We start from the raw sequence: 19,145 nt of genomic DNA on the forward strand, positions 1-19,145 counted from the left end.
CTAGATCGAATCCGAGACTCTAGTAATTATGAATGACCAACCGACAAAATGAGCAAGCAGTAATCAAAACAAAAACGCAAAAAACATACAACAGTGAGGATTCGCTGGTGGTCACCCACCCAACTACTAACTCACCGGCGTGTGGCTTAAGTACGGCTGAGCGGACGGGAAGCCCTGTTTTCCACACCCTATGGTCGTATGTATCATCTTACATGTGGCACAGAATAATAGAGTAAAATAAATTTAGGAATCTTGGAGAGTTTAACGTCGCGGGTGAGAGAGGTGAGTGGGCAATAGACAGGGTGGAAAATAAGGTGTCCTGCCAAATTTCAAATTTCCTGAGCATAGGGATCTATGCGCGCCCGGGATGGAGCGAGAGACCGAGGAAGGAAAATAATGATTGAATTTTGAGAGAAAATTGAGGCTGACTAGCGAATATATATAACCCAACCTGAGAAGGAACACAATGACTGTGGCCAAACACTTCTTTGTGATTATATGTCAGGAGCTTTCTAATTGATTGTCCTGACTGACATTCTCACATAGATATCTCCAATATTATCCCTCAGTAGGATACACAACTATCCGATCCAAATCCGCACCCTTGTAATCAAACCCGTTACATAGTCCCCCGACTGTGATGGTATTCTTCTTCCCCTTGTTTAGTGTCAGCTGCAGGGGAGTGGAGAGAATGACACCTTTGTGTGTATCTCGTTGGTATAGAGTCTGCACGCTCGAAGGGTCTCCGTTGACCACCACGCTACTAATTCGACGTAGCTGCCATGAACCACCGATTCTGTCCGGGGTACCTCCAGCTATTGAACGTATTAGAATATCAGAACCACAATTTAGCCCTAGGCAATATGTTGAAGTCTACTTACGTTGGTCGCCGAAACCCAAGTCGTCGGTGTCTAATCATAATGTTAGTATCGTGCAGGGAGACTGAAATTAAGAACAGTCGACGCACTTTGATAGTAGAATGACACCCATTGCGGCTTTCCAGATCCCTCGATATTTTCAAACGTAACAGTGCTGTCATTTCCGTATATTCCAGTGAGAATAACGCCATCGGTAGCAAAGTTCTTTCAGCAAATCATATTAGCCACAGATAGTCCAATGCCTAAAATGTTATAACTATACTCACAGCCTCCTGCTTATATGTATCACCGTGCGTCTTTGCTTCTTTCGCAGAGTAGGTTATTCCCTTGACAGGTTTCCAGTCCCCGGTTTTCCTAAATTCAGTTGGTATGGATCACATGGTAAAGGCAGAAGACAGCACACGTACACGTCAAGATCGTAAACATCGTGCCACTCCAACTCAAGAGTCTTCTTAGACTCATTATTCTGAATTGGCAACCAGATATAACGACTGTCCCAGACAGAATTGGAGTCCCATTGATCTCCGATGTATAGGTGCGTTGTCCTTTTTGTACCCTCGATTCTGAGCGTGTATCCAGACTGCGAGTTGAAAGTCCGCGTATTTAATGGTGCGACGATAAACGGCTGCGACCAGGGACCGCTGAGTGAGTCAGCCCGAAATGCCACCACGTCTGAAAGGTTAGCCAAACAATTCATACATCGCCATGAACCAGATATCTTACTATTTGGTCTATATCCAGTTTTGTGGCTCATAAGTGCCCAATAGCTCTTCTCTGTTTGCATGATAGTAGGAGCCTCAAGATCGAATTTTGGAAATCGGTACACGACCTTTTCGAGGGCCGTGAGGTTATTATTCATGCTTGAGATATACACATCTCGTCCATCTCGGCTATCTCCATTCGAGTAGAGGGCATATGATCGGCCGTCCTTGTAGTCAGTGAACAAGCCGAAATCCTGGGACCAGTTTCCAAGGGGCGCTGTTGCGTCAACGAAATTGTATGGCCCACCGATTGTGGAGGATACCGCGTGGCCTTGGAGAAGGAGCCCGTACGTCGAATTGTCTGCATGCCACCACATCTATTTAATTAGCCTTGGAAAGCAAAACATTGAGGGAGGTCTCCATGCACACATGATAATCCTCAGTCTCGGCGCTGTAAGCCACTTTAGGTCGTTGGATCACGCCACCAGGAGCGATATATGGGTGTCCTTTGATAGGAGCTGTACATGTTAGGTTATTGATTGATCTCCAGCACGGTGATGGAGAGTTACCTAGGGCCAGTCCCCCCGATCTCCAGGTACTCAGATCCTCCGAACTATAAACAGAGACGCCTCCGCCTTCTGGCTCCTCTTCTGTCTTATGCTCGCCGAACCACCAGAAAAGGCCGGACTTCTGGTCGAAGGTAATTCCGGCACCGTGTGCATTGATGAAGTTCCCATCTGTGTCACGCCATCTACCCCCAGGGACAATGTATTTACATTTTGCTGATACAGCCAAAAGGGTAGCCAGAAAAGCTGACAACAGTCGCATATTGATGGTGTTGTGCCAATTGTCTTTTGGGATGTTAGAAATTATGCCAACTCGTCAAACTGGAGTTGATTTATAGCCTCATCTAGTTGTCGGCCTCTATTGTACCGACATTGCGGGGTAAAAGGAAGACGTTATATTCTTCATCTTGGCAGGAATACTTTGTAGTTTGGCTTTTAAAACATTCCCTTTCGTGATTTTGTTATACCTTTTGTGCGTCTAGGAGGTATTCATTTAGTAGGTATTTAGTCCATTTGATCCACCTAGGTTCGCCATTTATGTATACTACTATCCTAGTTCTATGAAAATTATCATAACCAACACGGCCCTCAAACGCCAAGAACCTTGGTAATTTCATCTCACAACCCTGGAATAAACCGGAGAAGCAACAAAGTTCAAATAATGCCGACCGTTTATTGGATATTCCAAAGAGGCTGACGGGCGACGGAAGTTGATTCTCCGTCTATTCCATGACAATAGGGACTAAGGACTAGCCCACAAGTAAACGCTATCCTTTGAGACTAAGCAATCTCACAGTGGACAGTTCCACTTCTAGATGATTGCAGTATTCAACGGCGAAGCTAGTGAGAGAAGAGAGAATGATTCAATGACTGTGGAACAGAGAGAGCTCAGACTTCCTCAACGATGCATGCCTTGTATGTGGCGGCTTAGTCTGGAAATAACCGGACCTGGGAGTTCATCGAAGATGCAAGAGGTGCAAGAGGTACCATTAAAGATACATAAACATTTACGTCCATTTTCGTCTCAGTTTTGAGCCAAACTGTACGCCAATAATCTGACTAGATTGCAGGTATCTATGGTGTAGGAACGTCTCTAGTCCCTCCTATCTACTCTGAGGGATGGCCAGTCTAGTAGTGGCAGGATACTGCAAGGATGAACGAAAGTGAATTAAGAACATGAGCTTGCGTTGGCTTCACCAAAAGGCTACTAGTCAACAGCACCACGTAGAGGTCCAAGCTCGCGGCTGTTGGATCCCCTGGGACGCCCATTGCAGTCCCAAGAGACCCCGGTCTTCCGCGAAGACCGGTCGGGTTACTCCTCCTTGGAGCTAACCCGTTCGTCGTTGGATAATCTCAGTCAGGGTCAGGGTCAGGGTCATGGTCGGGGTCGGGATCGGGGTCGGGGTCGCTGCGAGTCGGGCATTGCAGACACACGTCTTGCAAGATCTCAGTTGGGGTTAGGGTCTCCGGTGGCCTCTGGGGCACTGGCCCTCTGCATTGCATCGTAGCAACGCAAGTCAAGCTTCACTGGAAGCCCAATGTCCGCAACAGGCTGGCGAACTTGTATGCTCGGTGTAATCAAGGTTCAGACTCGCTCGATGTCCATCACGTCTCCGTTGGCGATTCGAAGTTTTCACTCGGCCACTCGGCCGTCACCACCGCGTCGCTGCGGCCACTTCAAACCGATCTCTCGGTCGGCTCGATATCCATCACGTCACCGTCGACGATACAAAACTTTCACTCGGCCCTTTGGCCGTCACCACCGCATCTTTCCGGCCACCTCAAACTGACTCCTCGGACGGATACCTCGATGACCATCACGTCACCGTCGACGCTTCGAAGTTTGAACTCGGCCACTCGGTCGTCACCTCCGCATCATTGCGGTCATCCCAAACTGACCCTTGGTCGGATGGCTTGCGTGGTTAGATGTGTTGATCAAGCGCGTGCTGCCAAGGTGTGGTGAGACACTGGTGCCCACACACCGAAAACGCGACAAAAAGCACTCATAACTCATAACTGTCATAACTGTCATAACTCATAAGAATATACTTCCATCTAGATTCTGGTGAGTATACTTAATCTCCAAGGGAGACGGGGGACGATCTATCTGGAAAGGGGGTCGTCTGCCAAATACAGACGAGGTGCTCTTACCTGAAGGTTGCTAGTTTGCTTATGTAGGTTGGACCCCGATAGTATCAGACCCCGCTCAGGGTTGCCCTGAAATGTGCGTGCAATGAGCTCAAGGCAATGAGTGCCTTGCGTTCTTCATCCTAAAACTCAGTGGAAGGGGGCTTTTACCATCAAGTCGTAGAACAGTAATGATAAATGATAAAAAGGATGGGTGAAGGTGATGGGGGTATTGGATAGCAGATGGTTAGGGTAGTTGTAGGATGCAAAATTAATAGAAAGGAAGGGGAGGATGGCTGCCCATTATATGTTGCCCAAGGGATTGCTACTATGCCTTATTCAGTTGTCGAGTCAGGCCGACTTTCTCCTTCCTAAATTATACTAGTATGTCCTTCCAAAGGTTAAATCCACTGGAATTCACGGTTTATCGCGAGAGCCGTCGACTAAATTAGTGTAGGATAGATTCCCTTTGTTACTTTCCTACTTTACTCTTTTAAGAAGACAATTACTCGTAACTCAGATCAAAGCGGACTAGGTCAACACTGGAGGTGTGTACGTAGTTTCTAGCCTTCCTTCACCAATGGACGTACCGGAGGTATGATGTGATCTACATGCTGTTCCAATGTTTCTCCGAAGATATACTCGGATCGGGGTGGATATTTAGTTTGGGAATTTATTTACTTTCCCTATGGTGGACTCTTCTAGGCTACGACCTAAATTTCTATATACATATAGTGCCGTCCGTTATTGCCTTCCATGACGGAAGTATATAGTTTTCTCTGTGTATGTGACGATGTTCCGTATTCCCACAGGAAGTCGGACACTCATGCCACGACAAACTTTGGCAACCTACTTGTATAGCGCAGATTTCAAGTGATGCAGCGCTGCAATGACGTATAAATAGTCAGAGTCGACCATGTCTGCGCATACCTGAAGATCAGTCGAGACTCAAGGTCTACGGCCCAATGACATGTTACATCTAGGCACAGAATACATTGGAAGCTCCCCTACGGATGGCCATCTATTTCGCCGATAGACTAAACAAATTTGTGCCAGTGTAACCTTTCTCAGCCCTTGTCGTCTTTGTAGTCAGTTGATCTTCATCCTCTTACATCACAGGGAAATTCCCCGACGCCCAATATGGGCCGCTCTTCCGAGTTTAAGTTGACGAGGTGCTAGTAAAATAAATTGCTAACTTCAGAGTAACTAAGACAAATCCCGAGTATGATCAATTTTGACTGTCATACGGACTCACTGGCTACATAACAAGCGACAGCCCCAAGAAGAATATTATTGAATGCTCGAATGAAGTTTGGTTATAAGTTACTTGAAAAGGAGAGCCCACCAGCCAGAATTTGACACGTCATTGTCCTCATGGATGAACATTGGCCTTCTAAAGTTATGGGCAGGTGATTGCGTTGAGACAAGATCACGTAGATGGAAGGGACCGCTCCTCGCTTAGTGAACTTCCAAGATTCTCTTCCTTTCTCTCCCCCCACGACCAAATGCACAACCAAATGAAAGCTCTCCTTGTTTGCCTCCTTTCTTCTTTTCTCCTTATCGCCTTCCTTTTCAAAAGGAAAAAGATGAATGCTGTCCGCAATGGTTTCCCGCCTCGTCCCAATCCCCCTCCTGTTGGCTCTGGGTCTAGTACCAGCGGTCTCACAAAGCGCCAGTGTAGGCGGCGAAAGGAGAAGCGATACCGGCTAAGAAAGGCGAGTCCATATTTAGTCGTGCTTGTTGCATCGCACTATCTACTTCCTTGGACCTCGTTTGCTCTTGTGGATGCTGTGTATGTGTCTCACGGAGATCTTCGCAGGGGATTGTTACTGTTTCTGTCGATTCAGCAGTTGTTACACATCGCACAGTTGACGCACAGTCGACGATCGATTTTCTTTCCACAAAGCTTGACCTCCCAGACATTTGAGGACTGACACTCATATTGAATCTAGCAGGAAGCAGCGAAAGCCGCGGACGACTACGCCGCCCGTGTAGCGGAGCTTTCCACGCGCGCAGATTGATGTTAGATACCCCCCTGCTTTATTTATCCCTTGATCCAAACCGGTCTTCTTCTGGGATGGTGCAAGTGAACATAAGATCTGATGTGTATGACCTAACTAGCTCGTGGTTGCAATTTCTACTGGTACTGGGGGCGCTGGCCGTGAGAATAGTGGACGTGGTGTTCCCCGTGGTGGCCGCGGTGCTCTCCATGGTGCCGCCACGGGGGCACTTGGACTCGCTACTGCTCTCGCCGGCAACCCGGACGTCTCCTAGACCCCCCTGATGCTCGCAACACCCCACTGACACGGCGAGACCAGTCTCACAATGCCTTTGGTCCGGTTCACACGCCCGGGCTTCCGTCGCGCGAGGCCCCTCGTGGTAGGTTGGCTCATTTGGTAATGTTTTTCTCGAATCCTCTAGTTAATAGCTATCGAGTCCTTCCCAACAGCCATACACACATTATACAAGTGCATGACCTTCAATACAGCGAAGCTGACATTTCTTCGATTATAGCCAAGGTCATGCAGTCGCTGATCCGAATACACACCGTGTAAAGTTCGTCACGGGCCATGCTGTTTGTGTTGTTTGTGTTGCCAGGGGATCTTCTTCCTGTTTAAGGCCTAGGGTGACCATATTCCTTGGACAAAAAAACAATAGGAATGCTATACGAGATGTATTCACACATACCACAAAAATTCTAGAAATAATTAGTTTTAATTCTTCTCACAATCTACTAAATTCTCGTAAATAGAAAGCTGAAAGGATCGATTAGGTTCGGAAGGAATGATATAGTTGTTCCGATATCCTTGTCACATCCATTGTCACATGCTAAAACGGTTTTTTGTTTGCATTGTTTGCAGATGTGGGGTTTGCGACGTCCAGGGTTTTACCCTCCAGTTGTCCCTCCAGTTCTCATCCTTCTCTCCCCATCTCTAGTATCTTCGATTGACTGAACTCTTTTTGTTCAGATCTGAAACGCCACAGTATTGAACCTCCGAATCACAGGGATTATAGTGAACCTCGTTTACAGGGAACTCACCGCATTGCCTTGGCAAAGCGAACTGACACTCAAGCTTGATTCTGGAAAGGAGAAACCTCCGAAATAATGTGGATCCGTTTTAAGGATCAGCAGGGGTGTACATATGCAGTACATACCAAGTACAAATTAAACTACCGATGATCGTTCGGGAATTGTTCCTGGAAAAGTACTAGGCCCAACTGTCTGCGGGTAGATCGCCATGAACTAGTGACAGCCGCGGCACGCCGGCCTCGTCTTCAACGGCTTTTGTAAAAATAGAGAACAACGGGGACAATCCCCATTGTTCAGGGGGAAAACGGAGCATAAAAGCTGGCAGGATTTCTCTTTTGGAAGGCCAACTCACTCATAGTCATTCTTTGTCAATATGATTCTTTCTTATATCTTTGGCCTGCTGGTTGCCACGTCCGGCCTGGCCAAAGCCGTTAACATCACTGGTTATGAATATGTGGTTGTGGGTTCCGGTGCTGGTGGTGGTCCTCTGGCTGCCCGCCTCGCTCTGGCCGGCCACAAGACACTGCTCCTTGAGGCTGGTGATGATCAGGGTGAAAACTACAACTACACCATCCCTGCCTACTCCGCCAGAGCCTCTGAAGACGAGAAGCTTTCCTGGAATTTCTTCGTTCACCACTACGAAGATGAGGAGCGTCAGGCTCGGGATTGGAAGGCTAGCTACGACACGCCTGATGGCGGGATATACACCGGTCTGAACCCTCCAGAGGGCTCGACCTTGAAGGGAACCCTCTACCCTCGTACAGGTACCCTTGGTGGTTGCACTGCCCACAACGCCTTGATTGCAGTCTACCCACACCAGTCTGACTTTGAGTACATTGAGACTATCACCGGCGATAACTCTTGGACACCCGACAACATGCGCAAATACTTCACTAAGCTGGAGAACAATGGGTACTCCCTTCCTGCAGCCAAGGGCCACGGTTACGACGGCTGGTTGTCGACCGAAACCGCGCCCCTTAGCATTGTGTTGAAGGATACCCAGCTTCTGAGCATGCTCACCGGTGGTGCCTTTGCGCTTGGTAACTTGACCAACAGCATTATGAACATTGGCACCCTACTACTTGGCGATGCCAATGCTGATAAGAAGACCCGTGACACCAAGCCCGGCTACTACCAGATCCCTATTGCCACCGATGACGCCCACCGCAATGGTCCCCGCGAGTTTATCATTGCTGTGCGCGATGCCAAGAACGACGATGGCTCAAAGAAGTACCCTCTTGATGTCCGTATGAACACCCACGTCACTAAGGTGACCTTTGATGAGACCGAAACCCCTCCCCGCGCCACCGGTGTGGAGTTCCTCGACGGCGAGCACCTCTACAAAGCCAGCCCTATGTCCAAATCTGCCCTTCCCGGTACCCCCGGTTCCGCCACTGCTTCTCGTGAAGTCATCGTTGCCGGCGGAGTATACAACTCTCCTCAGATCCTTAAGCTGAGTGGTATCGGACCCGCCGAGGAACTCAAGAAGTTCGGTATCAAGGTCATCAAGGATCTCCCCGGTGTCGGCACCAACCTACAGGACCACTATGAAATCTCCGTCCAGGGCAAGATCGAGGAGGACTTCTCCTGCTTGGACAAGTGCACCTTTAGCATTCGCGACCAGGACGACCCTTGCATCAATGACTGGGAATCTCCTATCCTTGGTGACCGCGGCATCTACTCATCCCCCGGTCTTGCCGCCACTATGCTGTACAAAAGTTCCACAGCCGGCGATGACTTCGATATCTTCGAATTCGGTGGTCCGGTCAACTTCCGTGGTTACTTCCCCGATTACAGCATCAACGCGACTGACGAACACGACTGGTTCACCTGGGCTATTCTCAAGGCTCACCCCCGCAACTCCGCTGGTACCGTCGCTCTTCAGTCCGCTGATCCCCTTGACATGCCTAAGATCACCTTCAACTACTTCGACACCGGTGTCGGCGACTACGATGCCGATCTCACTGCTCTCTATGAAGCTATCGAGCTTGCCCGTGACGCGTTCAAGCGCCAGCTCGTCAACGTCACCGAGGTTCTCCCCGGCGCTGATGTCCAGTCCAAGGAGGATGTCAAGGATTACATCAAGGATGGCGCTTGGGGCCACCATGCCTCCTGCACTTGCCCCATTGGCGCTGATGATGACCCACGGGCTGTCTTGGACTCCAAATTCCGTGTCCGCGGTGTCTCTGGTCTTCGTGTTGTTGATGCTTCCGTTTACCCCAAGATCCCCGGTACCTTCACCGCTGTGTCTACTTACATGGTTGCCGAGAAGGCTGCTGATGAGATTCTGAGCGAGCTTGAGGCCAGCTCTTAATTGATTCAGATGTGCTTATATGTGTGAAGTTGGGAGCTTTCTGATTCCGTTGGATGGAAATGTGCTCGGTGCTCTTGCTGTGAAGCCATTCATTATTCTGTGCATATGTATATTTAATCGATTATTGATCAAATACAAAGATCTTGTATATAATTCTGCTGGATTAGTTTGTATCTCTTTACTCACTACACCTAGCTTACTAGAGGGTTGATTCATTCGCCATCTATATGAAGTCTACCAAAACATTTGCATAGTCCTCGATAGATCTCTTGAAGAAGTTCGAAGTTTTTATCAAAGCACTAGACTTCTCCGTCCCCCACTTTGGCCGTGTTGCTATCTGATGCGCCGTCGCAGATCGTGACAGTTGGACATGCTGCAACCCACCACCAGAATTAATCATTTCCAAATATCAAAAACTGGGGATTCTACTCTCTAGGCGTCATGTGTACTGTACTAGAAGACGCAGGTTCTGTAAATTTTATTCAAAAGCGAGCTTCTCAGTAAATGGAAGCCCTACACCAGGCTCAGGCCAGGGCCAACTCTCAGGTCAGCTACTGCTTACTGCACTATCCCAGATGCAACCGTCTATCTAAAAGGGGATTTGTGCATTTGTTTTATCAGGGTTTCAATTTGCTCAGGTATGTACGCTGATGAACATCACATATAACAGCAGCTCTATCTCTGATTAATCTGAAAAATAGGAAGTTCATTGGTCCGTGTGTAGTTCATTAAACGATAATTCATATCAAAGGCATCATTTCATAACGCAAAAACGGCATACCCATTCAGTGTTCCCAATTGCTCCTACATGTTGGACATGTGGAAGCGTGGTCTGTTTCTAGCCATTGGTCGATGCATTGTTTGTGGAAGTTAACTCCACAGCGCGCCTTGCACCAAACCAATTCTTTAAGGTGTTCATGATCATCCGCATCATTATTCTCAGCATCGTCATCGTCATCAGAATCAGAATCAGAATCATCATAATCATCCTCGTCATCGTGGTCGTCGTCACCACTGCTTTCGCTCTCCTCTTCTTCGTCCAAGTCCCCATCTTGGGAACCATGCAAATCGCACAAACATATACCACATTCTCCTTCAACCTCACGGCGAATTGACTGGGGTGTTTCATCCTGGCTGGTCGTGTTACCAATTCTACTGAAGGCGCGAGCCACAGTTGGTGTGTTCACTGGTCTTGGACTCGAAACAGAAATACCGCTTGTTTGAGGGCTGGCCTGGGCTTGGGCAGGCCGAGGTACTGTGATTGCTGACTGATTGGTAGAAGATTCCGTCGAGCCTCTTCTCAATGGTTCGTTAACATGATGCACTGGAGTATTCCCGGTCGATGCGCTTCCCCTGCTGCTGGAATTAACGACCGTGCTCGTGTTTCTTCCCTCGTGATGGCTAGTGTTTGTAGTACTCGGTAGGACGGATTGAGCAGCCTCAAGGCGTCTGACCTCTTCCTTGGCCTCACGGAGTCTTTGCTGAAGAACGGCAATTCTCTCCTCCATTTCTGCGGCAGCAGTCTCTGAGATCATTCGGGGTGATGTTCTCGCTGGCCGTGTATATGGCGTTGAAACAATCTGCGAATCGAGATATGTACGGACTTGTCTTTTCCAACGACGCACGAGATCCGAAGTTTGGTTCTGGTGGAACCTTGTGCATAAAACATGAGGAGCTAAATCCTCCAGCAGTATATCGATGTTCCGACCGGCTTGAAGGTTTTTGGTACCCTCGTTGAGAAGTATCATTGCCGAACGGCGACCGCGTGCATTTGTACGCATGTGACAACGACGACCCTGCGAAGGAGCGTAACCGGCACACCAAGGTTCTTCCTCCGGTTCGAGTTCGATGATCTCGGATAGAGGAGCCATGGGGAAAGTTGCGACATGAGAATATCGTGAAGGCATCATGAATTTATGGAATTTGGGGAATTTAAAAATAATCAATCGGAATATACTGTTAGGTATGGAGGGGTTCTGTTCGATTAATTTATAGCATCTGGAGCAGAGCCATTTGTATTAATTGCTTCAAGCTGCACATTGAGCCTTGCAAGTATCCCAGTAGACATGACAGGGTTCTCTGCCACAACAGCGTGGCGCAGCCCCCAGAATAGAAACTAGACAGCGCTAAGGTATTGAATGAGAGATGCCTGAGGACGGATACCAATGAACATTGACACTATGAGGCATAGTATAACACTATCTCGGGGCTGTGTTTGCGTCGGGATTAAAAGAGGGGTTATCAGACCCCTTTTGGTTCCCAGCGGCTTTTGATAGGCTCTGAGAGACAGATGCAAGGAACTTTTGTCATACGCAGTGACACTAAATTAAGTACCCTCTTCGTCATTGGCTACTGATATAGTTTTATGCCTATGGGAAGCACATGGGAATTCGGGCCGCGCCGCCAAAGCCAAATGGCGATTCTCGCCTTCTCCCCCTGTGAGTCCTGTCTGTAGCGCACTTATCCTTTTTATATGCCTATTTCAGCGTTGACTCTATTATTTTCTTCCACACGTAACACAATACATACGACCATAGGGTGTGGAAAACAGGGCTTCCCGTCCGCTCAGCCGTACTTAAGCCACACGCCGGTGAGTTAGTAGTTGGGTGGGTGACCACCAGCGAATCCTCACTGTTGTATGTTTTGTTTTTTTGCTCTTTCTTTTGATCCGTTCGGCAGGTCCTTGTTGTCGTCCCTGTACTTCTTCAGCCCATTCAGCCCCTGAACCTGGATGCCCTGAACACCACTATTTTAAACCTAAATATCCTGCACGCCCCTGGCGTGTCCTTTCTCTCCCAGCACGACAAACACAATCACAGCAGGCCTTAACTTTCCCTACACTCCTGCCTTTCAGATTATCTGAACTATACCAGTCATGGAACCAGTAGGCCTTACAGTCAGGGTCCTGGGTTTGGCTGGTCTATCCAATACCTGCTTGGACTTTGACTCGTGGAGGGACTTCGGAAACGGTTCTAGTTCTCTAACCGCTTAATTCAAAGCCCCCAAACCTCGCCTCAAACAATAGGGCCAGACTTTCGGATTCGAATAAGGGGGTTTTTATCGGATGAATACTAGTATTATAGGCTTAAATTCTAGGTGCTGGAGAAGTATCTAAGGATATGAATAGATATTCCTAATACTTGGGGCTACTATGTTCGGTAGATCGTCATCTAGAATTAAACATTATACAAACCCTCGCCCCGAAGACTGATCGCTAAGATTTATGTTTGATAAGGTCGTCTTCCGGCATAAATCGATATCGATCTGCTTTATTTGTATTCAGCCTTCCTCGGGCGGTGGCTATATCGATCGACGAGTAAAAACCAAGCTACCCAAAACGCTAAGGTCTTGATACTACGTAAAAACGAACGATTTAGGGTTAAAACGCATCTAACTGCTATCTATTCTATTCCAAACAAATCCCTTCGAGCCAAATATCACTATATGTTTCGGTATATCGCGCGGAGAGTTATATAACTGTGCGCCCCCGCTGGGTATATACACCTACTCTGATAATGGAGCATCTGATACACGCGGAATATTTCCACCTTTGATAACGAAACCAAGTGACTCTTGGCTCTTCAACCCAAATTCCACAATCTTTTCGTGTTTGTCATACGAAGCATAGATGATTCATATTGAGACAATCCCAGTGAAACAAATCCAGGTGCGGTGTGAAGTCTTGGGGCTTGAACTACTTCCACCGAGTAAGAAGGACCGTGAGGACTTGACTGTGAGATATATTTACGGAGCTCTAGCGGAACGGTAGAAAATTCACATTTGTCTGGCTTGCTGCTCCAGTTTTTTACATACGTATAGAAATTGTGGAGATATTTTGATATTTTGATACGAAACGTCTTTTAATATGAGATAAGAATAGCCGGCCACTTATGCGGTCTCAGCAAGTATTTTTTAGTAGCCCATATAGTAGCCTTCTCATAATGCATTTTTATAGGTCTTTTACAAGACTTTTTAGGTTATATTTATGGTAGTCTTTTTAGATCCCTGTTTTTGTAGATATTCCCGCCTCCTTTTAAGTTTTCTAGGTAGACAGCAGAAGAATACGGGAAAAGGCCAGAGCTAACTTATCTGCACTTCTGATTGTAAAGGATATTGAATGACCTTAAACAATTCAAAATGACGTCCAAAGTGCTATACAGGTGTATAAGATTAAAAGATTGACCCTATTACCACAAGTGTTGTATGCAACTGAATACAAGTATAATACACACTATCTTCTATACTTTCCAGGTTTTGTTCTTCGTACCTGTTGAACATGCAGGCATATATGTTTGCCTGACTGAGCGGTCTTCGGATGGTTTTTCATAGACAGGGTATTTAAACCCTGATTTACTAACTAGTTTGACAAATTAACAACTTCTTCTTTCTTTATCATCTCTCTATCTTGTAGTATTCCACTACAACAGTATCTATCTATGACATTCTATTCAATCCCCTAGGTAAGCTCGCTAGCTTCAAATAGCCTCCTGGTGCAGCAGTAGTTAGCGGTGTGGCTACGCCCTCGTTCGCTTTCTTGGGAGCCGCACCGTTCTTGAGAAGTAACTTGACCACCTCGAGATGGCCGCTAAGTGAGGCGCTATGTAGGGGCATTAGGCTTTTATTGTTCGCAGCTGCGATTTCCGTCCCTTTATCCGGAAGTAGCTTGACCACGTTTAACGTGATATAACCTGAAGGTGGGTTGCAATTAGATTTCCTCGACTCTACCAACCAAGAGCCGGCGCTTGACGCTGCACGGCTGTGAGAAGTATGCTTGCAAAGCTCTGTTAAAAATGACCATACAGCGCTTATTTCTGTAGGCAAATCTACCTACCTTTTGCTTTTAACCACTAGATATCCACCTCTGCTCCTGACTTACAGGCTGTTTCCATATAGGGAACGGATGTATTGTTAGTGTGACCAGAGTGAGGTACAATGATTTAGTCAAATCCCATTTAATATATAAACATCCATCGTCTTTGTCTAAGGTGCAGCCAAGCACACTGTTGTGTTGATAAATGTTTCCATCTTACTCTTTGTCTGTTGTCGCCTGTGCCATGCTATAACACTTGGCATTCGTCTTGTATCTGAGGAACGGTCATGCAATCGTCTTACAAGATGCTTCATATAACTGGATTGTGCCAAGATTGCACTTGCCGATACCGCCAGTCACATCCATACAATTGGCAAGTCATCCCCTCTCAGCCAAGCTCCAAGCTCCCCCTTTCCCCTCTCCATTTCCCCTCCCCACTTACCGCGTCTCGCATGTCCGAGTAATGCTGGAATTTTATGACTCCGTCCTTCGCGTGTTCAATTACTCTTCAACTCCGATACATCCGGTGCTAGCATTAATTACCTTCAAAGCACACCGTTTGAAAGTGATAAAGACGGCAGAGTCAATTTATCTATAATTAATCATTTCTTTTCGTATATCCACCCAAAACAACAAGCACCCAACTTTCTTGAAATGCGTCTCCAAACTCTTTTAGGCGTCTTGCTATACTGGCCTGCTCTCACGGCTACCGCGCCCTCTATTTGCGCAAGGATCCTCCCAAACATTGCCTCTCTCAGCTGGGCGTTGAGACTTGGCAAAAGTAAGAATACAGCGGGGAAATCGAGAGATGAGGGGATGCGGAAGGAAACAAGTAGAGTTTGGTAGGATTTATTACAAATTCCGGAAACAGAACTCCAATCTAACGGGTTGCGACGGCCGCAGTTGGCGCAGGGGAGTATATAAGAGATGAAGGATCTGCTCTGAAGCGTTCAAATCTTGTCCTCCCTCTTTTGTCGGGTCATTACTAGTGTCACGCGAAAACTTCTGCAGAAAGGGTCAAACGTTAAGATGAGAACAACCGCCTCTACAGGCCTTTTGCTTGGCCTCACCTCTGTGGTGAGCGCCGTTACGTATGGATATAATCATGTTCCTGTCATCAAAGACACTGAAATAGTTGCCGGTGCTTTTGAGGACGTCGATGATATTAAGCTCTTGTCCCCAGCTTTTCTGACACCCAATGTCCGGCTTCCTGGGTTCACTAATGGCACTCAAGGGTCGTCTTCTCAAGATGACATGGGTGAGTCTACCATTGAAGATGCGCATTAGGAAATTGAGACTGACATATGATCAGAGGCCTTCCTCGAGAAAGTTGCTGACCGGAATCATTACATGACATATCGCACCGCTAACTTCACCTCGGAAGAGTACCGCTCTCTCCCCTACGTCCATCTTTCTACCGGCCGCAGCAGCTCCCTCCATCGCGATGACTCCGCCTCCAAGGTGCGCGTGTGGATCCAGGGCGCTGTTCATGGCAACGAGGCCGCAGGCGATGAGACCACACAGGCCATCCTGGGCAAATTCAACGACGACCGGGAGTGGGCTGCCTCAATTCTCGACAAGCTCGAGCTCGTCATCTTGCCGAGGTATAATCCCGACGGCGTTTTCTACTTCCAGCGCACTCTAGCGACCAACTATGACCCCAACCGCGACCATATCAAGCTTGATTGCCAGCAGACGCGTGATATAAAACAGCTCATGAACGACTTTAACCCCCATGTTATAGTCGACATGCACGAGTATTCTGCTGGGACGCCTTTTGGCGAGGGGCAGTACGTCCACGGCTCCGACGGTTTGTACTCGGCCGCAAAGAACCTCAATATCAACGAGAGCATCCGCAAACTCTCTGAGGAGCTCTTCGCTAAAAATATTGCCGACGATATGGAAGCTGCTGGTCTCCGCGCTGAGCCATACGTTACCGGCTCCTCTGCTTCTGATTCCAAATTCGTCGCCGACTTCGCCGAGGCGGGCACTGACGGCAAGATTGGTCGTAATGCTATGGGCCTAACCCAAGCGATCGTCTTCCTTCTTGAGATGCGCGGCATTGGTATCGCCGACCAGGAGTTCCAGCGCCGAACTGCCGCCGGTCTGACCATGCTGGGCAGTATTGTCCAAACCGCTGCCGATAATGCCGACAAGGTTTTTAAGACCGTCGAGGACGGCGTTGAAGATTTTATAGAGTCGGACAGCGATATTATTATCACTGACTACAGCAAGACTGTAATCCGCCCCTTCACTATGGTCGACATTCAGAACGGCAGCGTGGTCCACCCCCCCGTACGCTTCGCATCAACGACCCCCTCCTTTGCCAACCTCACTCGATCCCGCCCTGAAGCCTACCTTATCCCTGTCGCATGGGCCGGCCTCGCCGAGCGTCTGAAAGTCGCCGGTTTGGAAGTAGAGACGCTGGACAAGCCGTTTGAGGGTACCGTTCAGGTGCTAACTATCTTATCGACCGAGGTGGACAAATCCTACTACGAGGGTGCATTTCGTGTGACCGCCACAACACAGACCAGCGAGCGCGAACTAAGACTACCGGAAGGTAGCTTTCTCGTGAGCACTAGACAGAAGAATGCGGCGCTGGCGATGGTGGCACTGGAGCCGGAGAACATTGACTCGTATGTTTCGTTCAACATTGTGCCAGCGAAGGAGTTAGATGAGTACCCAATCTTTAGGGTAATGTCCTAGATATTTTCCTTTTTGTTGAATGGTGATATATGGTGAAAACGGCACTTCAAGATCGACCCTCATCTCGGAAGTCAGTTGAGAAGGTGTATCAAAACATTTAAAAGGTTCGTACGTACTTACTAAGAAATTAAATGTAAGAGAGCGACTATTGTTATTAATTAACGATGTTTACACACTGCCGTTTTCCACCGGTAAAAAGGAAGTATCATTGAACTATGTGTAACACATGTGGTGGATCTTTATATGGAATTCTGGGTATTTAGTCTCCTCGTGGGGCTATCTAAGATTCGGTCGCTGGCTGAATGCAAAGGCCCATAAGAGCCCTGGAGTATATTTTGGCTTATTCATGAGCGCTTGGGAGTAGCCGTATTTAGTTCCGAGGATCAATAGAGTTCCTGGGCGCTTGCTTACCTATACCTACGTACTTGATTTCCTCTGCCACTTCTCAGCGTGCCCTTTCCGTTTTAGTGCTCAGCCCTTGCCGCTTTTTGCTCACTGAGTACAACGGATCCGCTTACTGAGCATTACACTAGCAATCTAACCTGCTTACTGGGCAATACCTGAGCCTAAGGGTGAGCGCCTGAGTAAGCTACATCAATAAAATGCAACACGCTAGTCCCATCACGTGCGACATTTCTCTCTAAATCACCCATCCCCATTGTCCCATAAGAAACAAGATTTGCGTCGTCAATGCGACCGTTCGCTCCAGGCCTGTCGACCTCTCCCTTCAGCTTTGCTTGCTCCCAGGATCTTTTTATTAATTTGCCTTATAATGACCCTTCGGGCTTGGACCTCTGGTACTGCGATGGAGAGTGCGAGCTTAATTGGGGAGTCTACAATATTGTCCTGTAACAGAACAGAACGAGGGAATTCATGTCCAATGCAGCAAAGACATGGATAAGTTCGATACTTCTTCTTTCTGATCAGCACACATATTCGAGGGCCTTTTCTGAGTGTATAGCGTCAATCCTTTCCGCCAGATGAGGTTGGTGGACCATCACGCGCTCCCAGGAGCCTACTAGACTACTAGAGCTCAGGATTACAGGCTAGTTTTTAGCCAAGCATGTACTTTGAGACAGAAGGAGAACTCTCATTACAGATTGAAACATGTCATATGAAAGGCCTCATCAATGTGTGAAGCAGGGACTCCAACGGGAGATTTCAGAACCTGTGATGACATCCTCAGCCACGTTCGTGAACAGCTTTATGCTGAGGATGACCCGCGACTTAGCAAGAGGAAAAATAGCTCAGATAAATCCACGACTGGCTCAATTTTCTCTGAATCAATGGTTTTCACCAGGCTGTATTAGTTCAACAATTGATGTCTATGCTTGTTACTAGAGAAGTTACGCCTAAACCAATGAGATCGTGAGAAAGGCAAACCTATGATGTAGTGCAAAACATCATATCAAACACACAAACATGCAAATGTGCAACATATGCGTAGCGCATAACAGGTTATATGTTATCGCGTGTCCCTTACATGTACTATATTTAGCCCTTGTAGGTATAGTTATCTCGCGAGGCCATGTACGTATTATACTGTCAGTAGTGGGAATCCCATTTATTTAAATGTGTATCTCTAGTCCCGCCATAAGCTTTGACCACCGCAATACTTAACACGAATATGAACATGCGGTATATTCGCATTCATTTATTCCTTTTGGGGCCCTAATCGCCAACTTCTCTGTACTTTCCTATCCATGACTGGCTCGTCCTCCGTTGTACAATTCTCTCATTGGCCTAACATACTGCTATTTACTTTCACGCTATGCGTCGGTGATCCGCGGACTTGCGGAGTCCTCACTGCGCTTAGCCTTCGCTCCTCCGCGCTTTTTTATGTCTTACCTTTCACGCCTCTAGTTTAACTTATATCGGCTAGCTTAGGTCTTGACAGACAAGGAAGCAGCAATAGCACGAAGTAATATTGATGAAGGAAGGACAGAGGAAGAAGAGGTTCTCTCCAGGTCCATCATTAAATCACATGATCTCGACATTAGGCAACAATCTTC

General features: G+C 47.5%; 6 protein-coding genes across 6 annotated transcripts; 3 read left to right on the forward strand and 3 right to left on the reverse strand.

Moving 5' to 3' along the window:
* Positions 1–510: 510 nt before the first annotated feature.
* N7455_011770 (uncharacterized protein) lies at positions 511–2,407 on the reverse strand (the record flags this gene model as incomplete). Its single annotated transcript, XM_040953754.2, has 8 exons — positions 511–815; positions 882–911; positions 968–1,082; positions 1,145–1,232; positions 1,286–1,550; positions 1,602–1,956; positions 2,009–2,097; positions 2,149–2,407. The coding sequence occupies 8 exons, from the start codon at positions 2,405–2,407 to the stop codon at positions 559–561; spliced, it is 1,458 nt and encodes a 485-aa protein (XP_040815792.2). The 3' UTR covers positions 511–558.
* A 1,276-nt stretch (positions 2,408–3,683) lies between these two features.
* Positions 3,684–4,071, forward strand: N7455_011771 (uncharacterized protein; the record flags this gene model as incomplete). The annotated part of the gene is made up of 2 exons (XM_065606751.1): positions 3,684–3,708; positions 3,776–4,071. 2 exons carry the CDS (start codon positions 3,684–3,686, stop codon positions 4,069–4,071), a joined length of 321 nt encoding a protein of 106 aa, XP_065459917.1.
* Positions 4,072–5,934: 1,863 nt separating this feature from the next.
* N7455_011772 (uncharacterized protein) lies at positions 5,935–6,213 on the reverse strand (the record flags this gene model as incomplete). Its single annotated transcript, XM_065606752.1, has 1 exon — positions 5,935–6,213. One exon carries the CDS (start codon positions 6,211–6,213, stop codon positions 5,935–5,937), a length of 279 nt encoding a protein of 92 aa, XP_065459918.1.
* A 1,463-nt stretch (positions 6,214–7,676) lies between these two features.
* Positions 7,677–9,617, forward strand: N7455_011773 (GMC family oxidoreductase; the record flags this gene model as incomplete). Its single annotated transcript, XM_040953963.2, has 1 exon — positions 7,677–9,617. The coding sequence occupies one exon, from the start codon at positions 7,677–7,679 to the stop codon at positions 9,615–9,617; it is 1,941 nt and encodes a 646-aa protein (XP_040815808.1).
* A 785-nt stretch (positions 9,618–10,402) lies between these two features.
* Positions 10,403–11,524, reverse strand: N7455_011774 (uncharacterized protein; the record flags this gene model as incomplete). Its single annotated transcript, XM_040953898.2, has 1 exon — positions 10,403–11,524. One exon carries the CDS (start codon positions 11,522–11,524, stop codon positions 10,403–10,405), a length of 1,122 nt encoding a protein of 373 aa, XP_040815707.2.
* Positions 11,525–15,456: 3,932 nt separating this feature from the next.
* Positions 15,457–17,133, forward strand: N7455_011775 (M14 family metallopeptidase; the record flags this gene model as incomplete). The annotated part of the gene is made up of 2 exons (XM_040953857.2): positions 15,457–15,685; positions 15,740–17,133. 2 exons carry the CDS (start codon positions 15,457–15,459, stop codon positions 17,131–17,133), a joined length of 1,623 nt encoding a protein of 540 aa, XP_040815578.2.
* Between the last annotated feature and the right edge of the window lie 2,012 nt (positions 17,134–19,145).

This window comes from Penicillium solitum (genome assembly GCF_028829755.1).
Source record: "Penicillium solitum strain IBT 25940 chromosome Unknown utg000009l_segment0_segment0, whole genome shotgun sequence".
NCBI lineage: Eukaryota > Fungi > Ascomycota > Eurotiomycetes > Eurotiales > Aspergillaceae > Penicillium > Penicillium solitum.